The sequence below is a fragment of the Phocoena sinus genome, chromosome 4, assembly GCF_008692025.1.
Source record: "Phocoena sinus isolate mPhoSin1 chromosome 4, mPhoSin1.pri, whole genome shotgun sequence".
Taxonomy (NCBI): Eukaryota; Metazoa; Chordata; class Mammalia; order Artiodactyla; family Phocoenidae; genus Phocoena; species Phocoena sinus.
In genome coordinates this window covers 30,800,656-30,823,243 of record NC_045766.1, presented here as the reverse complement: position 1 = coordinate 30,823,243, position 22,588 = coordinate 30,800,656, and the positions used below count along the sequence as shown (strand labels likewise).

General features: G+C 41.2%; 1 protein-coding gene across 2 annotated transcripts in view; it reads left to right on the top strand.

The window, feature by feature from the left end:
* Positions 1-19,512: 19,512 nt before the first annotated feature.
* CLRN1 (clarin 1) overlaps positions 19,513-22,588 on the top strand; it is a 38,140-nt gene continuing 35,064 nt past the window's right edge. For both annotated transcript variants that reach the window (XM_032631351.1, XM_032631350.1), the window contains exon 1: positions 19,513-19,765. In XM_032631351.1, the coding sequence (XP_032487242.1) occupies positions 19,513-19,765 (253 nt within the window). The remainder of the gene's footprint in view (positions 19,766-22,588) is intronic.

Genomic DNA, 22,588 nt, shown 5'->3' with positions numbered 1-22,588 from the left:
TCATTGCGGCGGCTTCTCTTGTTGCGGATCACGGGCTCTAGGTGCTCAGGCTTCAGTAGTTGTGGCTCGCGGGCTCTAGAGTGCAGGCTCAGTAGTTGTGGCTCACGGGCTCAGCCGCTCTGCGGCATGTGGGATCTTTCCGGACCAGGGCTCGAACCCGTGTCCCCTGCATTGGCAGGGGGATTCTCAAGCACTGTGCCGCCAGGAAAGCCCCCAACACCATTTGTTGAAGAGACTTTCCTTTGTCCATCGAGTGGTCTTTGTACTTTTGTTAAAGATCATGTGACCATATAGGTAAGTGTTTATTTCTCTATTCTATTCCACTGGTCTATATGTCTGCCATTATGCCAGTTTCACATTGTTTGGATCACTGTAGCTTCATAATATGTTTTGAGATCAGGAGTGTGAGCCCTCCAACTTTGTTCTTCTTTTTCAAATTGTTTGGACTATTTGGGATCACTTGAGATTTTATGTAAGGTTTAGGATGAATTTTTCTGTTTCTGAAAAAAACTGCCACTGGGATTTTGATAGGAATTACATTAAATCTGTAGATTATTTTGAGTAGTATGGACATCTTAATAATATTGTCTTCCAATCCATGAACACGATGTCTTTCCATTTATTTCTGCTTGTATTTTCCCCAGCCTCAGTAATTTCTTCAGAGGTAGGTTCATTGCCCCTTCAGAGCCAATGAGACACAAGGAGAATTTTATTGAGATTTCTGAAACAAAAGCAAGCTCTAGTCCCACGTGCCCTGAACCTGAGGGGATAAAGAGACTAAATCTGTTGTTACCATCAAGCCATGAAACGGGAGATGGATGTCAACACAGTAAAAGGCTGAGATAAGAGATGGAGTGATATTGAGCCTGGATTATTTCCTCTGAGCCCTGAAGGCATCACTACTCCTGATCTTTTCAGTTATATGAGCCCAAACAGTTCCCTTCCTGCTTAAACAAGTTTTCAGAGAATTCCCTGGTGGTCCAGTAGTTAGGACTCCATGCTCTCACTTCCTAGGGCCCGGGTTCAATCCCTGGTCGGGGAACTAAGATCCCACAAGCCGTGCAGCCAAAAATAAATAAATAAGTAAATAAAAATAAAGTAGTTGTCGGTTGTCATTTCTGTCACTTGCAACCAAGATCCTCACTGATTTAGAAAACAAGATAGCTGTCAAAGAGTGGATGACCAGGCAGCCAGAACCCAGGCCAGGAGTCCTGGGCATGAGCTTTCAACGATCAGAATAATGCTGCCCTTGAACAGAACTTGATCACTGGTTGAGGCCAGTCTGCAATTTGAAAAGGTAGCCCAGCTTGCCAACCTTGCAAGAATCTCCAGAGTCCCCAAGCCCATCACATCTGATTCTTGCAGATTACTCTTCTCTTCCTCCCAGCACTAATCTATTCTGCCCATCAACACTGCTCTCAGGGAAAGATGTAATTAATTCATTCCCAGGAAGGTTTACATGACTCATATGTTCCTACCTGTTAGAATATCTACATTTCAAAAGGGAGGAAAATATCCCAGTAACGAATAACATTTCTAGTGATGGAATGTTTTAACATGAGAGTAGTTACTTATTTAAAATTTTAGACTGTCTTGGTTCACTGTACCATCTTTGAAGCACCATTCATTGAAGACAAATGAATTTGTCTATGCCTCTATAGCTCTATACTGATCATATAACTCAGTGATACAGTACTTTATTAATCATTATAGAATACAGCAATTCACAGTAGGCTCAGTTTACTCTCCTCCTATGCAAAAAAAGTGCAAAGTACCCTCAAAAACATCAAGGAAACCTCAGCATCATTGATACTTATTGAACACTTATTACACGTTCTGTATGCTAGGCACTGTTCTAAGAGCTTTGTGTAGGTTCCCTGGTCTAATCCTCACTGGCACTCCATGAGGCAACTACCTTACGAATCACATATCGCAGCTGAGGAAATTAAGGCACAGAGATGTTAAGCAACTTGTTCAAAGTGGCACAGTTACTTTTTGAAGAAAACTACAGAGCAAAAAATTAGAGGCTCCAGGGTGGAGATGGCCTCCAGGGTTCCTCTGAGGTCCCCCAGGATTCACAATCTGGAATCTAATGAAACTGTGAACTGAAAAAAATTATTTTAGAATCACAGAAAACAGGAGTGTCCGATGTGCCATTAAAAATACAAGAAAAATGAGATCCAGCCCGAATATCAGAAATAAGACGAGATCACAACGCTGGTGCTTCCTAGTCTGTGCTCTTTGCATTCATTCATTCACTTATTCATACATTCAGCATAAACATTCCACAGAAAATGTTCATTCACTGCACATGGAAAATGTTGGGGGTGCCAAAATTTAAAATGTAAATATATAAGAAAAATAAATAAATAAGCTCTTTGTCCTCAAAGAAACAATAGTGTTGGGGGAAAAGTGTGAAATCATTGCCATAAAGTGTGATGATGCACTGATCAGCCACTTGGAAAGGGAGAATGAAGACAAGACAGGGAAGGGCCATCCAGAGAGGGAACCACAGAGGCCAAGAGACAGGGTGGGAGACAGCACGGGAAGTGTTTGGGGAGCTGCAGGGGCCTTGTTGCTGAAAGTGAGGCTGGGAAGATGGGCAGACAGGGTGGTGAGAATTCTTACACCAGGCTGAGAATTAACTCTTTTGGGGGGGGCCATGGGTGTTCTTGGTCACATTTGCAATTGGAAACAGATAAAAGTCTGGGATTAACGTATACACACTATTATATATAAAACAGGTAAACAACCAGGATCTACTATATATCACAGGGAACAATACTCAGTATCTTGTAATGACCTATAATGGAAAAGAATCTGAAAAAGAATCACTTGCTGTACACTTGAAACTAACACAACATTGTAAATTAACTACACTTCAATAAGAAAATTTGTCTGTGAAGAAGGGGTTAGAGCTTGGTAGGTGTGCTGAGCGGGGGATTTCGAGCATGGAGGTGACCTGGTTAGAATTGCCCTTAGGTTTGGGGTGAGGTGGGGAGGCTTCTGAGGAGCTGGGAAGAAAATGGATGAAGTTACAGGGGGTCGGGTTCAGAGGCCATTGCCTTAGTCAGACAAGAGCTCACGAGCTCTCACGAGGGCTGCAGAGATGGGAGTAGGGGTGCGCTGAGAGATACATAGGAAGTAAACTCACAGGGCTTGGTTACTGAGCATATCATGTATGGGGGGCAAAAGGGAAAAAGGCAAGTCTGCCCCCTGGTTTCTGAGCTGGAAGATGGAGCAGACGGTAAGGCCTCAGGCTTCTTTTCTGCATTGGTACACGCAGGCTGTAAACAATTCAACCAGGCAGACCTGGAAGAAGCAACAAGTAACAGCTCCCTTCTCTTCTTCCTGCCTCATCTCCAGTGCCACTCGCAAAGGCAGAACCATTGTTAGTGCTATCTTTGTGTATTCCTTCAGATGTTTTTCTATGCCCATGCTGAACTCAGATAATTTTTTTTTTTTTTTTTTTTTGTGATACGTGGGCCTCTCACTGTTGTGGCCTCTCCCGTTGCGGAGCACAGGCTCCGGACGCGCAGGCTCAGCGGCCATGGCTCACAGGCTCAGCCTCTCCGCAGCATGTGGAATCTTCCCGGACCGGGGCACGAACCCGTGTCTCCTGCATCGGCGGACTCTCAACCACTGTGCCACCAGGGAAGCCCTGAACTCAGATAATTTTTTAAACACAAAGAACGATTCTGCTACAGAGACATCTTGCTAAATTGTTGGAGTTTCTGGAGAGAATGTTTGCAATCAACTATGCATACCACAGTGTTGGGCAAAGTTTCAGGAAAGGGGGCAGTGTCAGAGATGACACTTCTGGGAACCACATTGCTGAGAGTTTATTTGGGGCTATGACACAGATTCACCCCGGGCTACAGCACAGTCATTCAGAGGACTAAAAAACTGTCACACGATGCCCAGGTATAATGCACCAGTAATGTAATTAATAAACCTTCTTTATTAACAATTCTCCTATAATATAGGTATATTCATCTCCAAAAATTAAATATAAAAATATGTCCTCTTTGGTATTCAATGCCCTGGAAATGCCAGCAGAATTGTAGGTACATCAGCTTTCAGTTGGAGAATTGGCTTTGGAAATTTTTCTTTCCCCTGTGACCGAGATAATATTACTTCTACAAATTAAAAGTAAGGTAAATGTCATAAGGATGTGAAGAGATGATTTTGATAGCATATGGAACTGCAATTAAATGGGATCTCTCTCTCTCTCTCTCTCTCCACACACACACACACACACACACACACACACACACACACACACACTCCATAAAAGTTGCTCAAATTTTCAGAGGAAAAACAAAGTCTACCCTTTTTATGGAGCTAAAATAAATCATACTGCACACACTAAATTGTGCCTGTTCCTATAGGGGATTCACTGGTTGGGAGCCGCTATCAAGAACTAAAATGGAACTAAATAGCCCCATTTAAGAACTCTAAATCTTTCTAAAGTTACATTTCAGAGAGAACCTGTAACAACAGTTATAGTAGAATGGTAACTAAGAATATTAGGGCATTGGGCAAGAAAAATTTAAGTCTTATGCTTAATATTTTTAACTTGATGTAAAAATAGAAACTAATATGTAGCAAGTGTTAATTCTTGGTCCCTTGGTTTTCTTCAAATGTGCTTATGATTTTAGCTATTTCCAGTGAGGCGTCTCCCCAGTTCAGGAAGTAATTATAATACGTTATAATATAATAATATCTGTTACTATGGTAAAGAATAGATAACATTCACTGAGCATTTATTAGGTGCCAGGAACTATTTTAAGGTGTTTGTATCATTATTCTATTCATCCTTGCAATCCATTATTATCCCCCATTTTAGACATATGACCATTCCTGACTTCTAGTATTGGGTGTTATAGACTTGAGGGCTGCTTAATCAGGGTATTGTTTTAGGGTGACAAAACATTAAAATGGTTTCAAAAACATTTGTGCAAGGAACCCTGTCCAAATCAGGTATTTGGGGCTGCTTCACAGCTGAGAGTAAATTGCCCAGGTTGGTAACGGCAATAAAATGGAAGTTAAAGCACTTGGTTCCACCCTTGGCACACAGAGAGTCCAAACTCAGAAATATTACCCTTTTGCATCTTGGACTACAGGTTGCCAGGATAGGGCATTCAACATGAATCCAGAAGAGAACTGCTTCCAGATCTCAAATTAGGGAGAGGGTGTGTATATCCTGGGAAGTCGCAGTGGGAAGCTGTGGATACGTGCATGGATAGGGTGCATACTTCATCAATGAGATCCCACCACAGAGTCAGTAAAAGTTGAATTTGTTGCTGTCAAAACAATCAGACCAACCAACCAAAACAATCATGTATATGTTCCCATTAGAATGTTCGCGAAGACATTTTATTAAATGAAAAAGCCAGATGTAGAAGAGTCTGCGTGGTACATTATCAATTGTTTAGAAAGCAGGTGGTGGAGGGAGGATGTATTTACATCTATGCTAAGATGGTCAGTGAATATAACAGGAAAGTTTCACAAGAAATCACCTCGGGGGAGAGAGCTTGGGAAACTGAAGGTCAAGGATAGAAGACTTAGTTTTCACTGTTTACATTTTTATCATTTTGAAATTTTGTAAACCATGTGTATACTTTACTACTTCAGTTAGATAGATAGATAATAGAAGGATGGATGGATGGATGGATGGATGGATGGTGGTTGGTTGGATAGATAGAAAGATAGATATTTATAGTCAGCAAGATTTCTTACATTTCCCCCTTCATATCCATTTCCCCTACATATCAATTTTCCACTCTTCTCCACCATGCCCGATGCCCTGAGAGACTGACTTTTGGTTTCCAGTTAGGTTTGGCCAATGGGAACACCAGTAGCAGATCAGAGGAGAGGAAAAGGAAGTGGCTCTCTCCACACAGCCTTCTTTATCTATAGATTCTGAGAACTGTGCCCTCTCCAGTCCCCTTCACTTCTCATAGAGGATGACATCATCCCTTGTGATTCCTCTAAACTCTGCCCACACCTTTGTAAATTGTCCCTTTATTAAACTCTCCTGCTCAGATTACCACATTTGAGTGAGCCGAAATTTCCAGCTGGGATGCTAAGACAGACAGAGATGGTAGACTAAGATAGATAGATAGATAGAAGGAAGGAAAGGAGGAAGGAAGGAGGAAGGAAGGAAGGTGGGAAGGGGAAAGAAAATAAGTTTAAAAGAGGGTGGTTTAGATGTGTTGGTTCACCAGGGCACCCCATTGCAGAGTCTGGCACTCAGCATTTCAGATGCATTAACTTGATTCTGCTAGGGCTCTGAGAATGGTTCTCTTCTTGGGGGTAGACTCCCACTAACAAAGGTCACAAAAGACTGAAGAATAAGTCAGAACACAGGTTCCTTATTTAAGGCACAAACCAGAACTCCCAAAGGGACTGGCCACTTATCTGCTCTGGACAGCACCTTCCTCCCAGGAGAGGAATCCACGGGTAAAGCCAGATTACCCTCTGGGAGCAGACAACTAGGGTCAGAGCAGTGGAGCTCAGTGAGTCTCGTGTTTAAAGGATCAGGGTGTCATCATCTTTTTGGGTCCATCTCTGTTGCAGGAACGTCTTTGTATCAGGAACACAACATATCAGGTTTAAAGGCCAAAACCTCCCTCTTCCAACAACTGAAGGCACATTGCTAACTTTTTCTCTCTCTGACATTCTCTTTTATATTTTCTCTGCTGATTCTTCTGATTGACCTTTTTTTTTTTTGGCTGCATTGGGTCTTCATGGCTGCACGGGCTTTCTCTAGTTGTGGCGAGCTGGGGCTGCTCTTCGTTGCAGTGCACGGGCTTCTCATTGCGGCGGCTTCTTTTGTTGCAGAGCACGGGGTCTAGGTAAGCAGGCTTCAGTAGTTGTGGCATGCTGGCTCAGTAGTTGTGGCTTGCGTGCTCTAGAGCACAGTTTCAGTAGTTGTGGCTCACGGGCTTAGCTGCTCTGCGGCATGTGGGATCTTCCTGGACCAGGGCTCGAACCTGTGTCCCCTGCATTGGCAGGCGGATTCTTAACCACTATGCCACCAGGGAAGTCCCTGATTGACTCATTTTTCTCTTTAGACATGCTAATACCATTTACTCTGCAAATACTTTAGACAGGCTATTATTGTCAGATTTTGCTTGTCCTCCCCGCTTCTGATCTGGAGAAACATTTTGCCTACACATGCACCCATTTATTCTGTTAATGGTATTTATTTCGGGTCTTCCCTGTGTCAGAAGATATGTGTTCCATGCCCTGGAGACATAGTGGAGAACCAGAAAATTTCCCTGTCCTCATGGAAATCTTATTCTAATGGGAGAAACAGACAATAGTCAAGTTGACCAACAAACAAATTATATAATACAATCTTAGGTGGCAATATGAAGAAAATAAAACAGAGCAATGGGACAGAGTGGTTGGCCAAGGGGTGCTTTCAAGGAGGGTGATCCAGGAAAGACCTTCTGAGAAGGCAATGTTTGGGCTGAGATCTGCAATGGAAAGATGGGACCAGCTATTGGGAGGTCTAGGGGATAATCATTCCCAGCACAGGGAAGGACAAGAGCAAAGTCCCTGGAGCCCACACAAGCACTGACTGTCCCAGGAAGAGAAAGCAGACAGGTGCTGAGCCCAAGGAGAGAGGGAAAGAGTGGTAAGAAGAGATTTCGTGGTGTAGATAGGCTGGAGCCCAGAGGAGCTTGTAGGTCCCAGTAGAGTCCAGATTATATTACGAGTGAGATGGGATGTCACCACAAAGCATCCATCAGGTGTGTGATGGGATCTGATTTACATTTATAAAGAATCATTGTGTTGGCCGAATTGAGAATAAATTGTACAAGGGAGAGAACCTAAGAGGTAATTGCAAGAGCCCAGGCCAGAGCCAATGGTGACTAAGATGATAAAAACACCCAGTCAGTATCAGGATATAATTTGGAGACGGAGATGGAAGAATGTCCTGATAGATTGAATGTTGCAGAGTAGAAGGTGTTGGCAAAAATCAAGAACAACTCTGGGGTTTGACCTGAGCTGAGGGGAGACAGGGATGCCATTAACAGTATGGGAAAGGATCAGGATTAGGGAGTGGGGAGGAAGCGTTGTGTTTTGGTTTTGTTAAATGATTCTTCCAATCATTATCATCTGATGGTTCATGTCTCCGGGTTCTGGGGGGAGACCTGGCTCACATTCTTACTCTTGGAATTCCTTGCTCCCTCTTTTATCCCCCCATAATACAAGCAAGCAGAAAAGACAAATAACTGGATTTTTTCCCCTTCCTTCTATTTCTATGAAAAAGAAACACATGACAAATAAACCCAACTCGATTTATTTAAAATAGAACTTGCAGGGTGTCATAGGGTCAGCACAGTTTCAGCCTAGTGCTCTGTACCATCTGTACTCTCTGCTCTGCTTGGTGGGAGCTGATGGTCCAAGTGACCGTGGTGATGATCCCAGGACACTGCAGGGTATGTGTGTCTTCTGAATCGTCACAGAAAGATGAACTTTTGTGCAGCATCGTTAGTGTTAGGTAGACACTGTTTTATTATGCTCTCAGCCAAATCCCAGAATGAACTAACATGCTTCATGGAGACTATTTAATATAATAATTTTTCAAACAAGTAGAGGGTGACTCCCTCAACAAGTTCAGGTGTGTGAGAGCTTTTAAAATGTCTCATTACCGGGACATCCCTGGTGGTCCAGTGGGTAAGACTCTGAGCTCCCAACACAGGGGGCCTGGGTTCGATCCCTGGTCGGGGAACTAGATCCCTCATGCATGCCGCAAGTAAGCGTCTGCCTGCCACAACTAAAGATCCCACGTGACGCAACTAAGACCCAGCACAGCCTAAATTAATTAATTAAATATTTTTTTAAACGTCTCATCACCCCCAAAGATACTAAAATGACCCTTTGAGGGTTAGTTTCTCCCTTGGCTGCTTCCCCTAACCTGTTGGGAACCACTATCTGTGATGAAAACTCCCCCCAATGACAGCGGATTTTATCTGCTGCTCCTGCATAGGCAGAAGAAAAGGTTGAGGACTATGAACCATGTCAAATTTACTAGTGTGAAGTAGGAAAAAATAAAAGCCAAAGAGGAAAATTACTTGTCCATGGTCACTGGATAAGATAGTGTCAAGACCTTTAGTTGAACCCAGGTCTCCTGACTATGCCACTTCTAAAACACCTTGAAGGTTTATAGAACAAATTTTGAAAGAAGTATTTCTTGAATTATAATTCCTTTAGAAGCAATGCTTCCTGTTAAACAAAATATTGAGTTGACGAATGTATCCTGTTTTCCTATTCTAAGAAAAAGTTTAATTCATGTTTAACTTTTTAAAAAATTAATTAATTAATTAATTAATTTAGGCTGCATTGGGTCTTCATTGCTGTGCACGGACTTTCTTTCTAGTTGTGGCGAGCGGGGGCTACTCTTCATTGCCATGCGTGGGCTTCTCACTGCGGTGGCTTCTCTTGTTGCAGAGCATGAGCTCTAGGCACGCGGGCTTCAGTAGTTGTGGCTCTTGGGCTCAGTAGTTGTGGCTTCTGGGCTCTAGAGCACAGGCTCAGTAGTTGTGGCCCAGGGGCTTAAGTTGCTCCGTGGCACGTGGGATTTTCCTGGACCAGGGCTCGAACCCGTGTCTCCCGCATTGGCAGGCGGATTCTTAACCACTGCGCCACCAGGGAAGTCCCATGTTTAACTTCTTGTACGAGGAAATATATGGAGAGCTATATGTCGAGTGGTGGCATTTCAAGATATTTTCATTTTTTTTCCCTTTTGGGGGATATAATTTCAATATAGTAGAATTCTCCCTCTAAAGGAGAATTAGGTGTGCAGTTCTAGAAATGTTGACAAGTGTTTTCAGGTATGTAACCCCACCACAGTCATCACCCAAATTTCCCTTCTGCCTCTTAATAGTCGATACCTGCCAGCCCCAGATTCTGACACTCACTGATGTAATTTTTGTCCCAATAGTTTTCCAGACATCGTATAAGTGAAATCATACAATTGAGTCTGACTTCTTTCACTTGGAAAAAAAACATTTGAGATTTATCCATTTTGGTGTGTGTGTCGGTAGTTTGTTTCTCTTTGTTCCTGAGTGGTATTTCATTGCGTCAATGTACCACAGTTTATCCATTCACAGTTGGTGGACATTTAGGTTGTTTCCATTTGGGGGCAATTATGAATTAAACCACTATAAACATTTGAGTACAGGTTTTTACGTGGCCATATGCTTTTGTTTCTCTTTGGTAAACAGCTAGAGTAGATTACTGGGTCATATTGAAACTGTATGTTTAATTTTTCAAGGAACTACTAAACTTTTTCCCAAAGCAGCTGTGCCATTTTGCCTTCCCACCAACATGCATTAGAGTTCCATTTGCTCTGCATCTTTGCCAGGACTTGGTGTTGTCAGGTTTTTTGTTGTTTTTTTTGTTTGCATGTTTTATTTTATCTTGTTTTAATCATTTTATAAGTAGATTATAGTATCCCATTGTGGTTCTATTTTGACCAATGATATGGAGCATCTTTTCAAGGGCTTATTTGCCACTCACATCTCTTCTTTGGTGAAATGTCTGTTAAAATATTTTTCCCGCTTTCTTTCCTTAGGATGTTTATTTTCCTATTGTCGAGAGTTCTTTATATATTCTATAGACAAGTCCTTTATCACGTACATATTTTTCATATATTTTCTCCCATTCTGTGACTTACCTCTTCATTTTTTTTTACAGTGTCTTTCAAAGAGTAGACACTTTTATCAATTTTTTAATTTTATGGTTCATATTCTTTTTGTCTAAGAAATCTTTACCTAACTTAAGGTTACAAAGATTTTGTCCTAGAAGCTTTATATTTTAGGCCTCATATTTAGACCTATAATACATTTCTAATTAATTTTTAATAGGATATGGTTCTCCTTTTAAAATATCTTTGTTAAAGTAATCTTTTTCATAATGATAAAACATTTCTTGTGTCATCATTGATATGAAAAAGTCATTGGCTAGTGTAGCTTTCATTCCAACAGAAGTGAAGACACAGAGTGAAGTGTGGTTCTCTTTCATAAGCATCTCGGGTTCACTGAATTTTTATCTATTCTCTGTAGTGCCCGCGGCTCAGTGCCCAGGGCTTTGACATCATTTAAAGACACAGCGTCACGTCTGATCTGACTTGCTGGTCATTTTCAGCACATGACGAGTCAAAGAGTTTTGGCTCCTAAGTATGGTAATTCCATAGGCTCTTCCCAGACCAGCTTGGGTTTCCCAGCACTCACCACCCCTTTGTCCATCCATGGGTGCTCATCTTGGAAAGAGCCTTTAAAGATAAGGCATTTGTAGCCTTCTAGGTTGCTTTGTCTACAATTTGCTTTTATTATTTTTTCAAACAAGGACTATGCACAGAGAAGTCAGATAATTAATAAAAATCTCTTGTTCATTTCGATCTGAATTTCCTGGTAAGGGCCTCTTAACCTAGAAGTTTTGCCTTGCTTTACAAGAGCTTAATGAAGCTGTCTTGGCCACCAGGTTTAAACTGTTCAGTTTTAACGCTTTGATGTCCTAGTGACTATCTTATGTTTTACCATCCAAGAGGGCAGTATTGTTTTACAAAGATGAATAAATACGCACTTGGGCAAGATCTTCCCACCAGTGAACAAAATATTTATTTTTCTAATTAAGCTGAGGAAGAGAGGGGTGGAGCGGCGGGGAGAGAATGGTTATGGTAGAAGAAAAGATATGTGAAGATTAATTCATGTGTGATCTGCCCTGAGGGTGGGCGGAAAGAATCAGATCCGAGTAGGGCATGCCTTGTTGCTTGCAGATTTGCTAAAGGATATTACAGTCTGGGACGGCAAAGAAGAGGAAGGGACCCAGTATTCAGGAGAGAGTGTAGAGGGAAACTGAGTTTGAGCTAGGGCTGGGCATGCAGGTCAAGTCCCAGATCATCATACCTAACTGCACTGTTTTTGGGGGTTTTTTTAGTAACCATTTTTAAAATTTAAGTACAGTTAATTTACAATGTTGTGTTAGTTTCATGTATACAGCCAAGTGATTCAGATATATAGATATAGATGTATATACACACACGGATACATATATATGTACTCTTTTACAGATTCTTTTCCATGATAGGTTATTACAAGATATTAAGTAGAGTTCCCTGTGCTATACAGTAGGTCTTTGTTGTTTATCTATTTATATACAGTAGTGTGTATATGTTAACCCCATAATCCTAATTTATCCCCCATCCCCTTTGGTAACCATAAGTTTGTTTTCTATGTCTGTGAGCCTATTTCTGTTTTGTAAATAAGTTCATTGTATCATTTTTTTAGATTCCACATATAAGTGATAGCATATGATATTTGTCTTTCTCCGGCTGACCCTAACTGCACTGTTATACAATCCGTCTCAGGACCAGCTAGTGAGGCCCCACGCTGAAGGGCAGCCAGCACACTGCCAGCTACAGAGCTGCAGCAGGGTTGCTTGTATGTGCCCCAGGATTCACTTCAGCCCTACCTACTCCCTTCTGTTCTTCTCCATGAAGTCAATCCCAGGAAGGTCAGCAACCCAAGACTCTTGTGGTTCCTGCAGGATTGGAGCAGGGGGTCCTGGACACCTATGGGGGTAGGGACAGCATGAGAGGGAAACGCTCCTGCTTGATGAAGGAGGGACCAGCTAAGACCAGCCTGAGCAAAAGTTCCCATGAGCTAAGGCAGGGCGGGACACAGGGGCTCATGCACTGCACATGGGGTCCAAGGCTGATACCACACACCCCTCACTCAGGTGACCCTCCCAGCCAGTTCCACCTGGTGCAACAAACCAAGTACCAGACTTGGTGGGAAGAGCTGAAATCTGTGCTTCTCAGGAAAACAAACAAACAGATAAAAGACTTAAGAAAACTTGGGCAGGGGAGACCTACATTTGACTTCTGGGAAGAAGGGTGACAGCTGGCAGAAAAACAGAGCAATCAGCTAGAGCAGTAGAGGACACTTCAAGGCCCTCTTTGTGGGGCAAAACTGCTTCCTTCTTTCTGCAGACTAGCCTCCGAAGCTTTGACCTTGTGCCTCTCAATTCACCTCCAAATTTCCAGGAGACGGACTCTGAGTGATCCAGATGTCTATTCCTAATCAATGTAGGTGAGAAATGTAGGTACAAATGTGGTAGCCACAGAGTTGATATCTGTGTGTATTGAAGGAATTTCTCAAAGGAAGTGCTGGGGGCTGGGCAGACACCCCAAAGGCACACGTGTTACACTGCAGTAGCACCTACAGTAGTCATTTCACACTGTTGGCTCCGCGGGTATCATTGTCTGGTTAATTGTCTTTTCCCATGAAGCCCTGCCAACCCAGATTTCCCCAGGCAATTAACATTTTCAAACCTGAAGATATCTTGTTGCTTTGGTCCCATCCTTAGAAACTCTTAAGACAATATCGAGTCTCCATTTGGTCATCTATTACTTTTAGCCCTCTCTGCCCATAGTCAGTGCTCAGGTAAAGGTTTGATATGAAGCTAACATTTTGAATGAGAGGCTAGTCTATGTTTTTAAGTAAGTCACTAATAAAAATGTATGTCTATGTACACACTGCCATATTTAAAAGGACCTACTGTATAGTACAGGGAACTCTGCTCAATACTCTGTAATAACCTAAATAGGAAAAGAATTTGAAAAAGTGTAGATGCGTGTATATGTATAGCTGAATCACTTTGCTGCACACCTGAAACTAACACAGCATTGTTAATCAACTCTACTCCAATATAAAATTTAAAAAATTTTAAATGTCTAAAGTTTAGAATTAACACAACATTGTTAATCAACTATACTTCAATAAAAATAAATATATTTTAAAAGAATATGGTAAATATGTGGAAAATATTAAAAATCACTCATTTTTAATAAGCCACGTTTATTATTTTTGCTTTAAGCAAAATAATGTAAATAATAGTGTACTATTGAGTTTATAACAAATGTAGAAATAAAACATAAAACAACAAAAATAAAATTGAGTTAGTCTCAATCTCTCTCTAGCTAGCATAGCTCCATAAGTCAACACTCCTTGTTTCTGCAGATTTGACAAGATATAAATCCACCTAATTGTACTATCATTCAATTCTCCAAGTTGAGAATATTTTAGGAGACTTTGTGATCTGCCTGACTGAAAATTAAGCTATCCTACTACTTGGAACATCTTAACCAGAGAAGGGGTAGGAAATCTAATAATTGCCCCAGTGTGTCTGAAAAGAAATGAGTTAATACGTAGAATAACAGCTGAAACAGAGTAAGCCCCGCTATGTATTACATTTTTGTTAATATTTTGTTAATATTATTTTGATGCAAATCATCAAAGAAATTGTCAGGATTTTAAGCGTCACACACCCACACAAAAGAAAACATTTATACGATAATAATAGTTGGTAATGACAGATTCAAACTACTCCAAAGTTTACCATCTCAACACACCTACCCTGGGTTATATCAACGAGGAAAATTATTACTATTTCCCTGTACTAGAAACTGGTTCATCTATTCTTATTAAAGGAGGTACCTCAGACTGTGTCTTCCTGCTGTAATAGCTTGGGCATCCTGCTGGATTGAGGTTTACGAATCAACCTATCCTTGTAATGAGATACCAACAAGAAACCCAGAAATATCAGGGGTATCACACATCTTATCTGACACAGGCAGCAATTTTCCTCCACTCCTGGCTCTCTGGCTGTTCTGTATAAGAAGCCCAGCTCTTATACTTATCCCACAGTCATCACCAACCCTGAAAATCCCACACTGAATTCTCCCTCCAGTCCAAATCCACAGAGGCTTCATCTGTATTCTAAGAGAACTTTGTTTTCTTTTTCTTCCCTTCCCTCAACCCTTTTAATCCTCTAGTTCAAGCAATTAGCTCTACGAATATGAGCTGCAATCAAGGTCTAGCACATGTGGTAATTTTCCCCCTAATAAATCAATCAGTTCTTTCTGTGGAGTGGTTTCTTTTCCCCTTACAGTCATTAGAGAATGACAATGCTACTTCAGGATCACCAGCAACTTGAATTAGTCGAGGAACGTCAATCAAATTTGCCAGATTTTGCTTTAAAGATGAGAAAAATGGGATAGATTCACAAAGACCTCTTGTCTTAGAATAGGGAGCTTGATAAACCCTTGCTGAATCTCTCTTAGAGACGCCTTGGAGTATAATGATCCATTTGGAAGAAAATCGAAATCACTCTTACTTGTGACAAATCAGACAAAACCCAGAAACGCTCACCAAATAATCTAAAAAATAATAATTGGAATAATCAACCATCCGGTGTTTCTCAGCCGTGCAATGTTCTATAATACATAACAGGTTAGTACAGCAAATAAAGAGAGAGAAATAATCTAGCAAATGGACAAATTTTAATACTATAACTTGTGAAAAAAATGTTTTGTAGTTAGAAGGGAATTAAACGATCATGTGGTCCATGCTTATCACACTTTAGGGTTGGGATGGGGGGCTCTTAGGGAATAAGGAGTGAGGGAGGTGCCCAGTGACAAGGCTCCTGGGTCCCCACCTCTCCCAATATAAAAGCTCGATTTTTATCTCTTATTACACCCAAGAATTCAGTTGAGGAAACAGTTTCTCCAGTTAAAAATAATTTGGGAATTGCTATACTTATAGCCAAGATCACTCTTTTCATAAATGACTAAAACAAATGCCAGAGAAATTAAAGAATTCTTAATTTAGTGACGGACCTGGAGCCAGACCCTGGAGCACATCTTTCTCCCCAGCTCTCTCTCCACACCCCACCATGCTGTGCTACCTCTTACTCTCAGGGGGCAAATCAGGTGAGAATCTCTATGCCTTTGGATTGGAGCCTTTTTTTCTTTTTTTTTGAATGACCATATGGAAAAACCAATGAAGCCAAATTAGCATGAGAAGAGACACAAATACTATATTGGAAGTAAAAACATCGACTGCAGTTGTACTCCTTTCTTGATATTGTTTCCAGTCACACTGGGGAATTATATCATCATCCAGCACCGGAAAGGGGTCACTGGGGAGGGTGGAAAGGCTTAGTTCCCTTTTCTTATGTCACCAAGTGTATTGCTATTCAGATTGAGAGAAGTAAAGAATACTTGGTGAAAACTTGCTGACATTAATGACTCACGTTCTCGGAGAGGCTGCAAGGAAAATGGTGTCATCACTGTCATTCAAGACACTTAAGATGAAATTTCAAAAGAAGGCTGTCAGGCATAATGACTGCCAGGTTCTATTATATCATTCTCAGAGGGTGGATCACACACGGTACTAGGCACCTTGTGGGTGGTTGATATTGAAGTTTGAAAGGGAGCTGCACAGAGAGGAGGGGAGACAGGCGTAGGACCCGAGGCGGGCCCTTCACAACCAGGAGACATCACCGCTAATGTTCATGTGGTGACTTGGGGTAAAAAGCTACGATCCACGACCTGGTCTTTCATCTTGGATAGGCTGACACTTGACCTCATCAGGACAATTCGACAAGACGACGCTCTCGCTGCTGAACAGAATTCAGGAAAGTCTGAGCTGTAAGTGGTTGTGCCAGTTTATTCATTTATAATGAGAAACTTTCTCTCAAGTGACCAGATGGCCATGCCTGATACATTCCACCACTGAGATACCTGCAAAGCCCAGTCAGTCATCAGAAGGCAGCCGCTTAGAATGGGGTCTGAACCCTGGCTCCGAACCTTGACTGCATAGTGCAATCACCTGGTGTGATTCGACATGAAGGCCATACTCGAAAATCAAACAAATCTGAATTTCAGGGATTAGAACCCAGACATCAGCAGTTTTTAAAAATCTCCTCAAGTGATTCCAATGAGCAGCTGAGAACCACTGGCTTAGGGCAAAGAGACCAGGTCTCCAGGAGGTTTTAGGCCACGTTGTTTCCACACGGGGATCCATAATTTGTATGTCATAGACAAGTAGTTTTTTTTTAACTGGGAACAGATATAGTTTTGTCAATTTTTTAGCTTGCCAGGTAAGATGTTAAAAATTCAACTACTATTATTCCATTAAAGAAAGGAAATCTTAACAAAAATTAGGAAAGACAAATTTCAGAATGAAAGGTGAACTCACTACGCTGTATTTATTTTTCTCATGTTTCTACAGATCGGGGAAAACTTCGCTATAGACTGATGCAAACTTAAGAACTGACGTGATCTAACTGCTGTCCACACACAGTCAAGGGCTTTTCTTCTTGGACAGCTTTAGGTACATTTGACAGGGTTTTGTTCATTAAACCAACATCCTATGCTAACTACCCCTCTCTTACCGTGTCCTTTCTGTAGAGGTATTAATTGTATTGATTAAGTTGTAGGTGATTTCTGCTTCTAGGCTTGGAAATGTTCTGTCTCCTCCAATTACAGAATATGTTGATTTAATTAACTTAGCTCTCCTTAGACATCTTAAAGCTTCTGGAATGGGTGTGGCATATGGACCCTCACATAACGGCTTACTGGGGGCACTGGTGCCCCCTTGTTTTGCTAGTAGACAATCATGGCAATTATTCTAAATCCAGTAGAGGATTCATTGGGAAGCCAAATGAGTTGTTTATTCTGTGTGTCAAGTTACATGAAATAAATAGGCTTACTTATATCGTAAACCTAATTTTGAGTGACTCTTCGGAATCTTGTGTGTGCCCTGTCCTGTGGCCATGGTTTATGTTCCCCCTTCCTCCCCTGAAGGGACATTGGCATTATCGAATTTGTTCTATACTTAGTTGTCTATCTCCAACAAGACGGCCTCTGGCAACTACTAAAAGAGGGTAGCCGTGCCAAGAAGTCCAAGAGTATACCTTAAAGTCTCCCTCAAAGCACTGTTAACCTAAGACTCATTTATGCTGCCAGTGGTGTGGAATCTTCACAGATTAATTTCTTCTAAGCTGCCATGCTTAAAAGTGCATCAAGAGACTAGAAGCTAGCGTAAACAGGTGCTTCTGACCAACTGGGAAAGTTCTATTCGCAGATGTCTGTGTTTTCCAGGCACCCAAGATGTATAACAGATGATGGGCTACCCTGCCGTTACTCCCAGCCCAACCCAACCCAAACTGAAGAGCCGGCCATCTCTTCAGGGTCAAGGGCTGCTACAAATAGCAAATAAAGCTCAGGAAGCCTGGATTTGAATCCAGTTCCACTACTCTCTTGGGCAAGGTGTTTGCTCGTTCTGAGCCTCAGTTTCCTTATCTGTGAAATGGGGATATCATCACGATCTTCTTCCTCATCACTTTATACACTAATCGTGAGAATTAGATAATTGAGATAAAATACTTAGCAAGGTGCCAGATGTAATAAGTTCTTACTAAAAGTTCAGTTTGTAGGTCAGAGCCTAGCACAATAATGTGGCATAAATAGACATTCATTAAACACTTACACACACACACAAACGAGTACTATATCTGTTTGCAGAAAGAGGAATCTCACTGCAAATGCGGTTAAAAACCTGTCACTGAATTCTGAACTTTAGTTTTCAGATCTCGACAATTTAACCAAACTCACTTTGCTATTTAGTGTTGCTCACACCTTGGTCTCTTGTCCCTCTGACCAGTTACCTCTGCTGGGACCTGTGCTTTTCAGTGATGAATTCTCAGTGCCTTCCATCTGACTACAATCCATTATTTCCACGACAATGCCTTCGTCTTCTTTCCAGCTTCTGGTATTTCTCAGATCCAGAACCACATTCCCTTGCCATTGTCCCAAAGCAGCCAAATGTTTTAAAGGAAAACATTTAGAAATCTAGATATTTGCACCTGCCTCTCCATATTTTTGTGTGCCAGGAAAAAACTGAATCAAACTCTCTATTGACACACTGGTTCTAAATCACTGATCTGGGAGAAAAGGAGTTAGGAGCCCCGGTGGTTGGTCTACGGTGCTTCAGATCCATACAGAATCCCCTTCAGTCCATTATTTTATCCTGCTACAATGAACATTTTCCAAAATCAATTAATTGCCAATATATATGTGTGTGTGTGTGTGCGCGCGTGTGTGTATATTCTTCCTACCTCTAATGACACTCCTCTTCTCTCCCCACCAAAAGCAAAAACAAAAATAAAAACACATCAATAAACGAACTTCTCAAGTTGCTGAAAATTTACCATAGGAGCCAAGCCCGTTTCTGAAAGTTTCAACTCACCCAATCAGACAAAAGGCAGAGGAGAGGGGAGGCATTCATCAAGTTACACGGAGGACTCCATCTGTTATCTTAGACCTCTGTTACCAAGGGACACAAGAGGAGATACTTGAAGGCAGTTTGAAAGAGTTTTATTTTACAGATGCTTAGTCCAAAGATTTCAAATTAGAAGCGGCAGCAGAAAAGGAGAAAAAAAACAAGTACGCGTGATGAAGCCACCTTCTTCCTGGCGTTCTGACATTTAACCTGGTGAGAAACACCGTCGATGGTGAAGTTGCCTTTTCAGCGGGGTTCTGTCTGTTCACCTTCCATAATAAATGCAGTCAAAGGGGCAGTCACTTCTCGTCGGTCACAAAGGTCTGGTTTTTGAACCTCACCCTCACAAGAGCCATTTCTCATCATGCCAAGCCAACAGAAGAAAGTCATTTTTTGCATGGCTGGGATGTTAAGCTTTGTGTGTGCCCTTGGAGCTGTGGCAGCCCTGGGGACACCTTTGTGGATCAAAGCCACCTTCTTCTGCAAAACTGGGGCTCTGCTCGTCAATGCCTCGGGGCAGGAGCTGGACAAGTTCATGGGCGAGATGCAGTACGGGCTTTTCCATGGAGAGGGCGTGAGGCAGTGCGGGCTGGGAGCAAGGCCCTTTCGGTTCTCATGTAAGTAACTATTGCATTTGAATTATTTAATACTTTAGGCAAACTCTTCCAAGTGTTGCAAGAAATTATTTTGAAGAGCCTGGCCCTGTCTATTGCAGGACTTTTTAAACAGGTATGAACTACTTGAAATACCCAGGTCTCTTCTGGATAGTTTCTTCTTCCTCGTTTTTATTATTTCATTCTTGCTATTTTTCTTATGACAACTTATAGTTCATGAGTTGCCAGGGAATTAAACTTTTTGAAAAGACAAGCAATTAAAATTCTTAAATATTAATATTTATGTAAGAAATTATGGACTCCGTTTTTAAAAGGGAGGAACTTGTGCAACAGGAAAGCTGTAAGAGATGATCTTGGTTTTGTTCTTTAAAAAAGAACCAGTGTCATGGGCTCCTTATCCAACTGCTTTTCCCCCTTGCACAGAACTTTGTTTCCTGTCTACACCCTTATTTTCCCTCCTAGGAGCTTTGCAGTTGAAAAATATTCTTTTTTTTTTTTTTTTTTCCTTACCCAATTTGGATCATTTGACTATAGAAATTTAAAATGATATGCTGTGCTAACTGAGAAAGAATTAGAAGGCTATTTAGGATAGAAAATTTGCCACTGATTAACCTTCGAATCACGTACAGAATATGAGACAGATTTTCCTGTCGCGATATTTGTGAAATGGAAGTGTTACCTGTAGTATTTACAACCTGTTTATCTTAAGAAGAGAATTTTTTAAAAATTACCATGTGAATAGGCAACTCATTAAATGAAAATTAATAAAAAGTCATTTGTTATATCTCTCCTAGTGCACATTCAGAAATTATGATTATTTCAAAAGGGCTGGTTTGGAACAATCTTATGACGACACAGCCAGGAAATTACTGCATAAATCACTCTTCAGGAAAGGAGGTTACCAACTGAGGCATTTAAAATGAATTATTATGTTGCCTGGGTATTTTTTTTCTAGCATAGGTAGAAGGCTAAATTAATTGAATTTATTATTAACGTATGCAGTGTCTAATTAAATTTCAGTGCTGGCCTATTTATATCTCTGCAACATTCCTGACAATTTCTTAGCAGTCACTGGACACCAACCTTCAACTCACATAGGCTGTTAAGTGATATGAATTTGCATAGGGCTCCAGAAAATCCCCAAGAATTAGTCTTCAGCTTTTCAAGAAATTATCATCTACTAGATTTGATGAAGTGGATACCCACCCTTTTCACTGCATGGCTTTAGTTCATTAAGGTAATGGGGCTCTTAGAGTTGCTTAGCTTCCCTTAGGGGGGAAAAAAGAACAAAGCAGAATGTCACGTGATTTGCAACTGTATTAAAAAACAAAAAAGGAAAAGAGATGAGTGAAACGATTTAACCATGAGTCATTGGCAGCTAAAGTGTGAGTAAAGCTTCTCACAAATGAACTTAGACAAAAGCAGGGAGCCTACGGGGATTTTTCTGGAGCCTCTGCATTTTGTACAGTGAAATGAAGATAAACTTTACTCATAGCACAGGACATGTTCCAAAACAATATGTCTTCTAAACACTTACTTCACAGTAAGCGCTATGCATATCTTGTCTCATTTAATCCTCACAGGGCCACAGTCCTCTCTGGTTCAATGAAGGATTTTTTAAGGCTGTGTCCTACGTCGGCCCTGTCTGTAATGAAGTTGTTCTAATCAGGTGCCCCTTTGCTTTCTGTGAAGACTCACAGAGCTGGTGGGGTTTAAACAGTACCCTAGCCTATCTCACAGGATTGCATTAGTCCCCATGATACTCTGAACATTTTCCCCAGCCTAGTGAAGAAAATCTTGCATTGGACAGTGCAGATTTAGTTGGAGGTTTACTCTGAATAATTCGGGCATTGACAGTGTCCTTATTCTAAATGAATTTCTGCTTGGTTCTGCTGTACAAGTTGATGTGTGTTATTTTTATGTGCAATGTATGTGTCACTCTTAAAACCCAGATGTATGGTATAACGTGAGGATGAAGAATGGACCAGAAAAATAGTTAGGTGATGTTGTCATATTTGTTCCTATTAAATGTTCCCTATTGACCATTCTATCTCTTTTAATTATAACAAACATCTTCCCTGCCAGCATGCACAATTGTGCTGGGAAAACTTCTGCCTCGTTTACTCTGGCTGATTCTCATCCATTTATGGGTCGGTGATTCATCTTCTAGAGGTCACTAGCCTTCATACCTAGCACACAATTTCATTCATTATAATGAAGGACTGTTTTTCTTTCTAGGCAACACAACTTGGTCGGCTTAGTTTTTCCTGATATGTCACCCGTAAAATTTTAATGATGATGTTTAAACTCTAAATGTAGTCATCAAGACAAAAAGTACTGGCTTTTGAGCGCAGGGTGTGTGGGTGTGTTTCTGTTTTGGTTTGAAACAGTGCAGAGCGTCATCAAAATATGATACCCAAGAATCATATGGTGTCAATCATTCCTAGACACGCTGATCTCTTCATTGCCAAGACAGTTCAATGAGCTGGGGAAAACATATGGAATATTTTTTTTGACATGTGAAAAATAAAATTTAACCAATCACGTATCACAGCTCGCAACCTGAGTCATACTTTCTAAAGCATCTTGGACCTTATGATGGAAAATTTGGAAAAAGCTTAGAAGAAATTTAGCTGACTTCACGTTTTAGAGAAGCAGAGTTTCTTGACCAAATGAGGCATATGACCCAGACCGCAGGGGGAATGTTGAAACTACTTCGGTGAGCAAGCAGGTGGCTTCTCAAACATATTCTGGGGTAGAATAGTTGGGATTCAGGGTCTCTGTGACCAACACTGAGAGTTGGCACTCTGTCTCCATGGTCCCCTG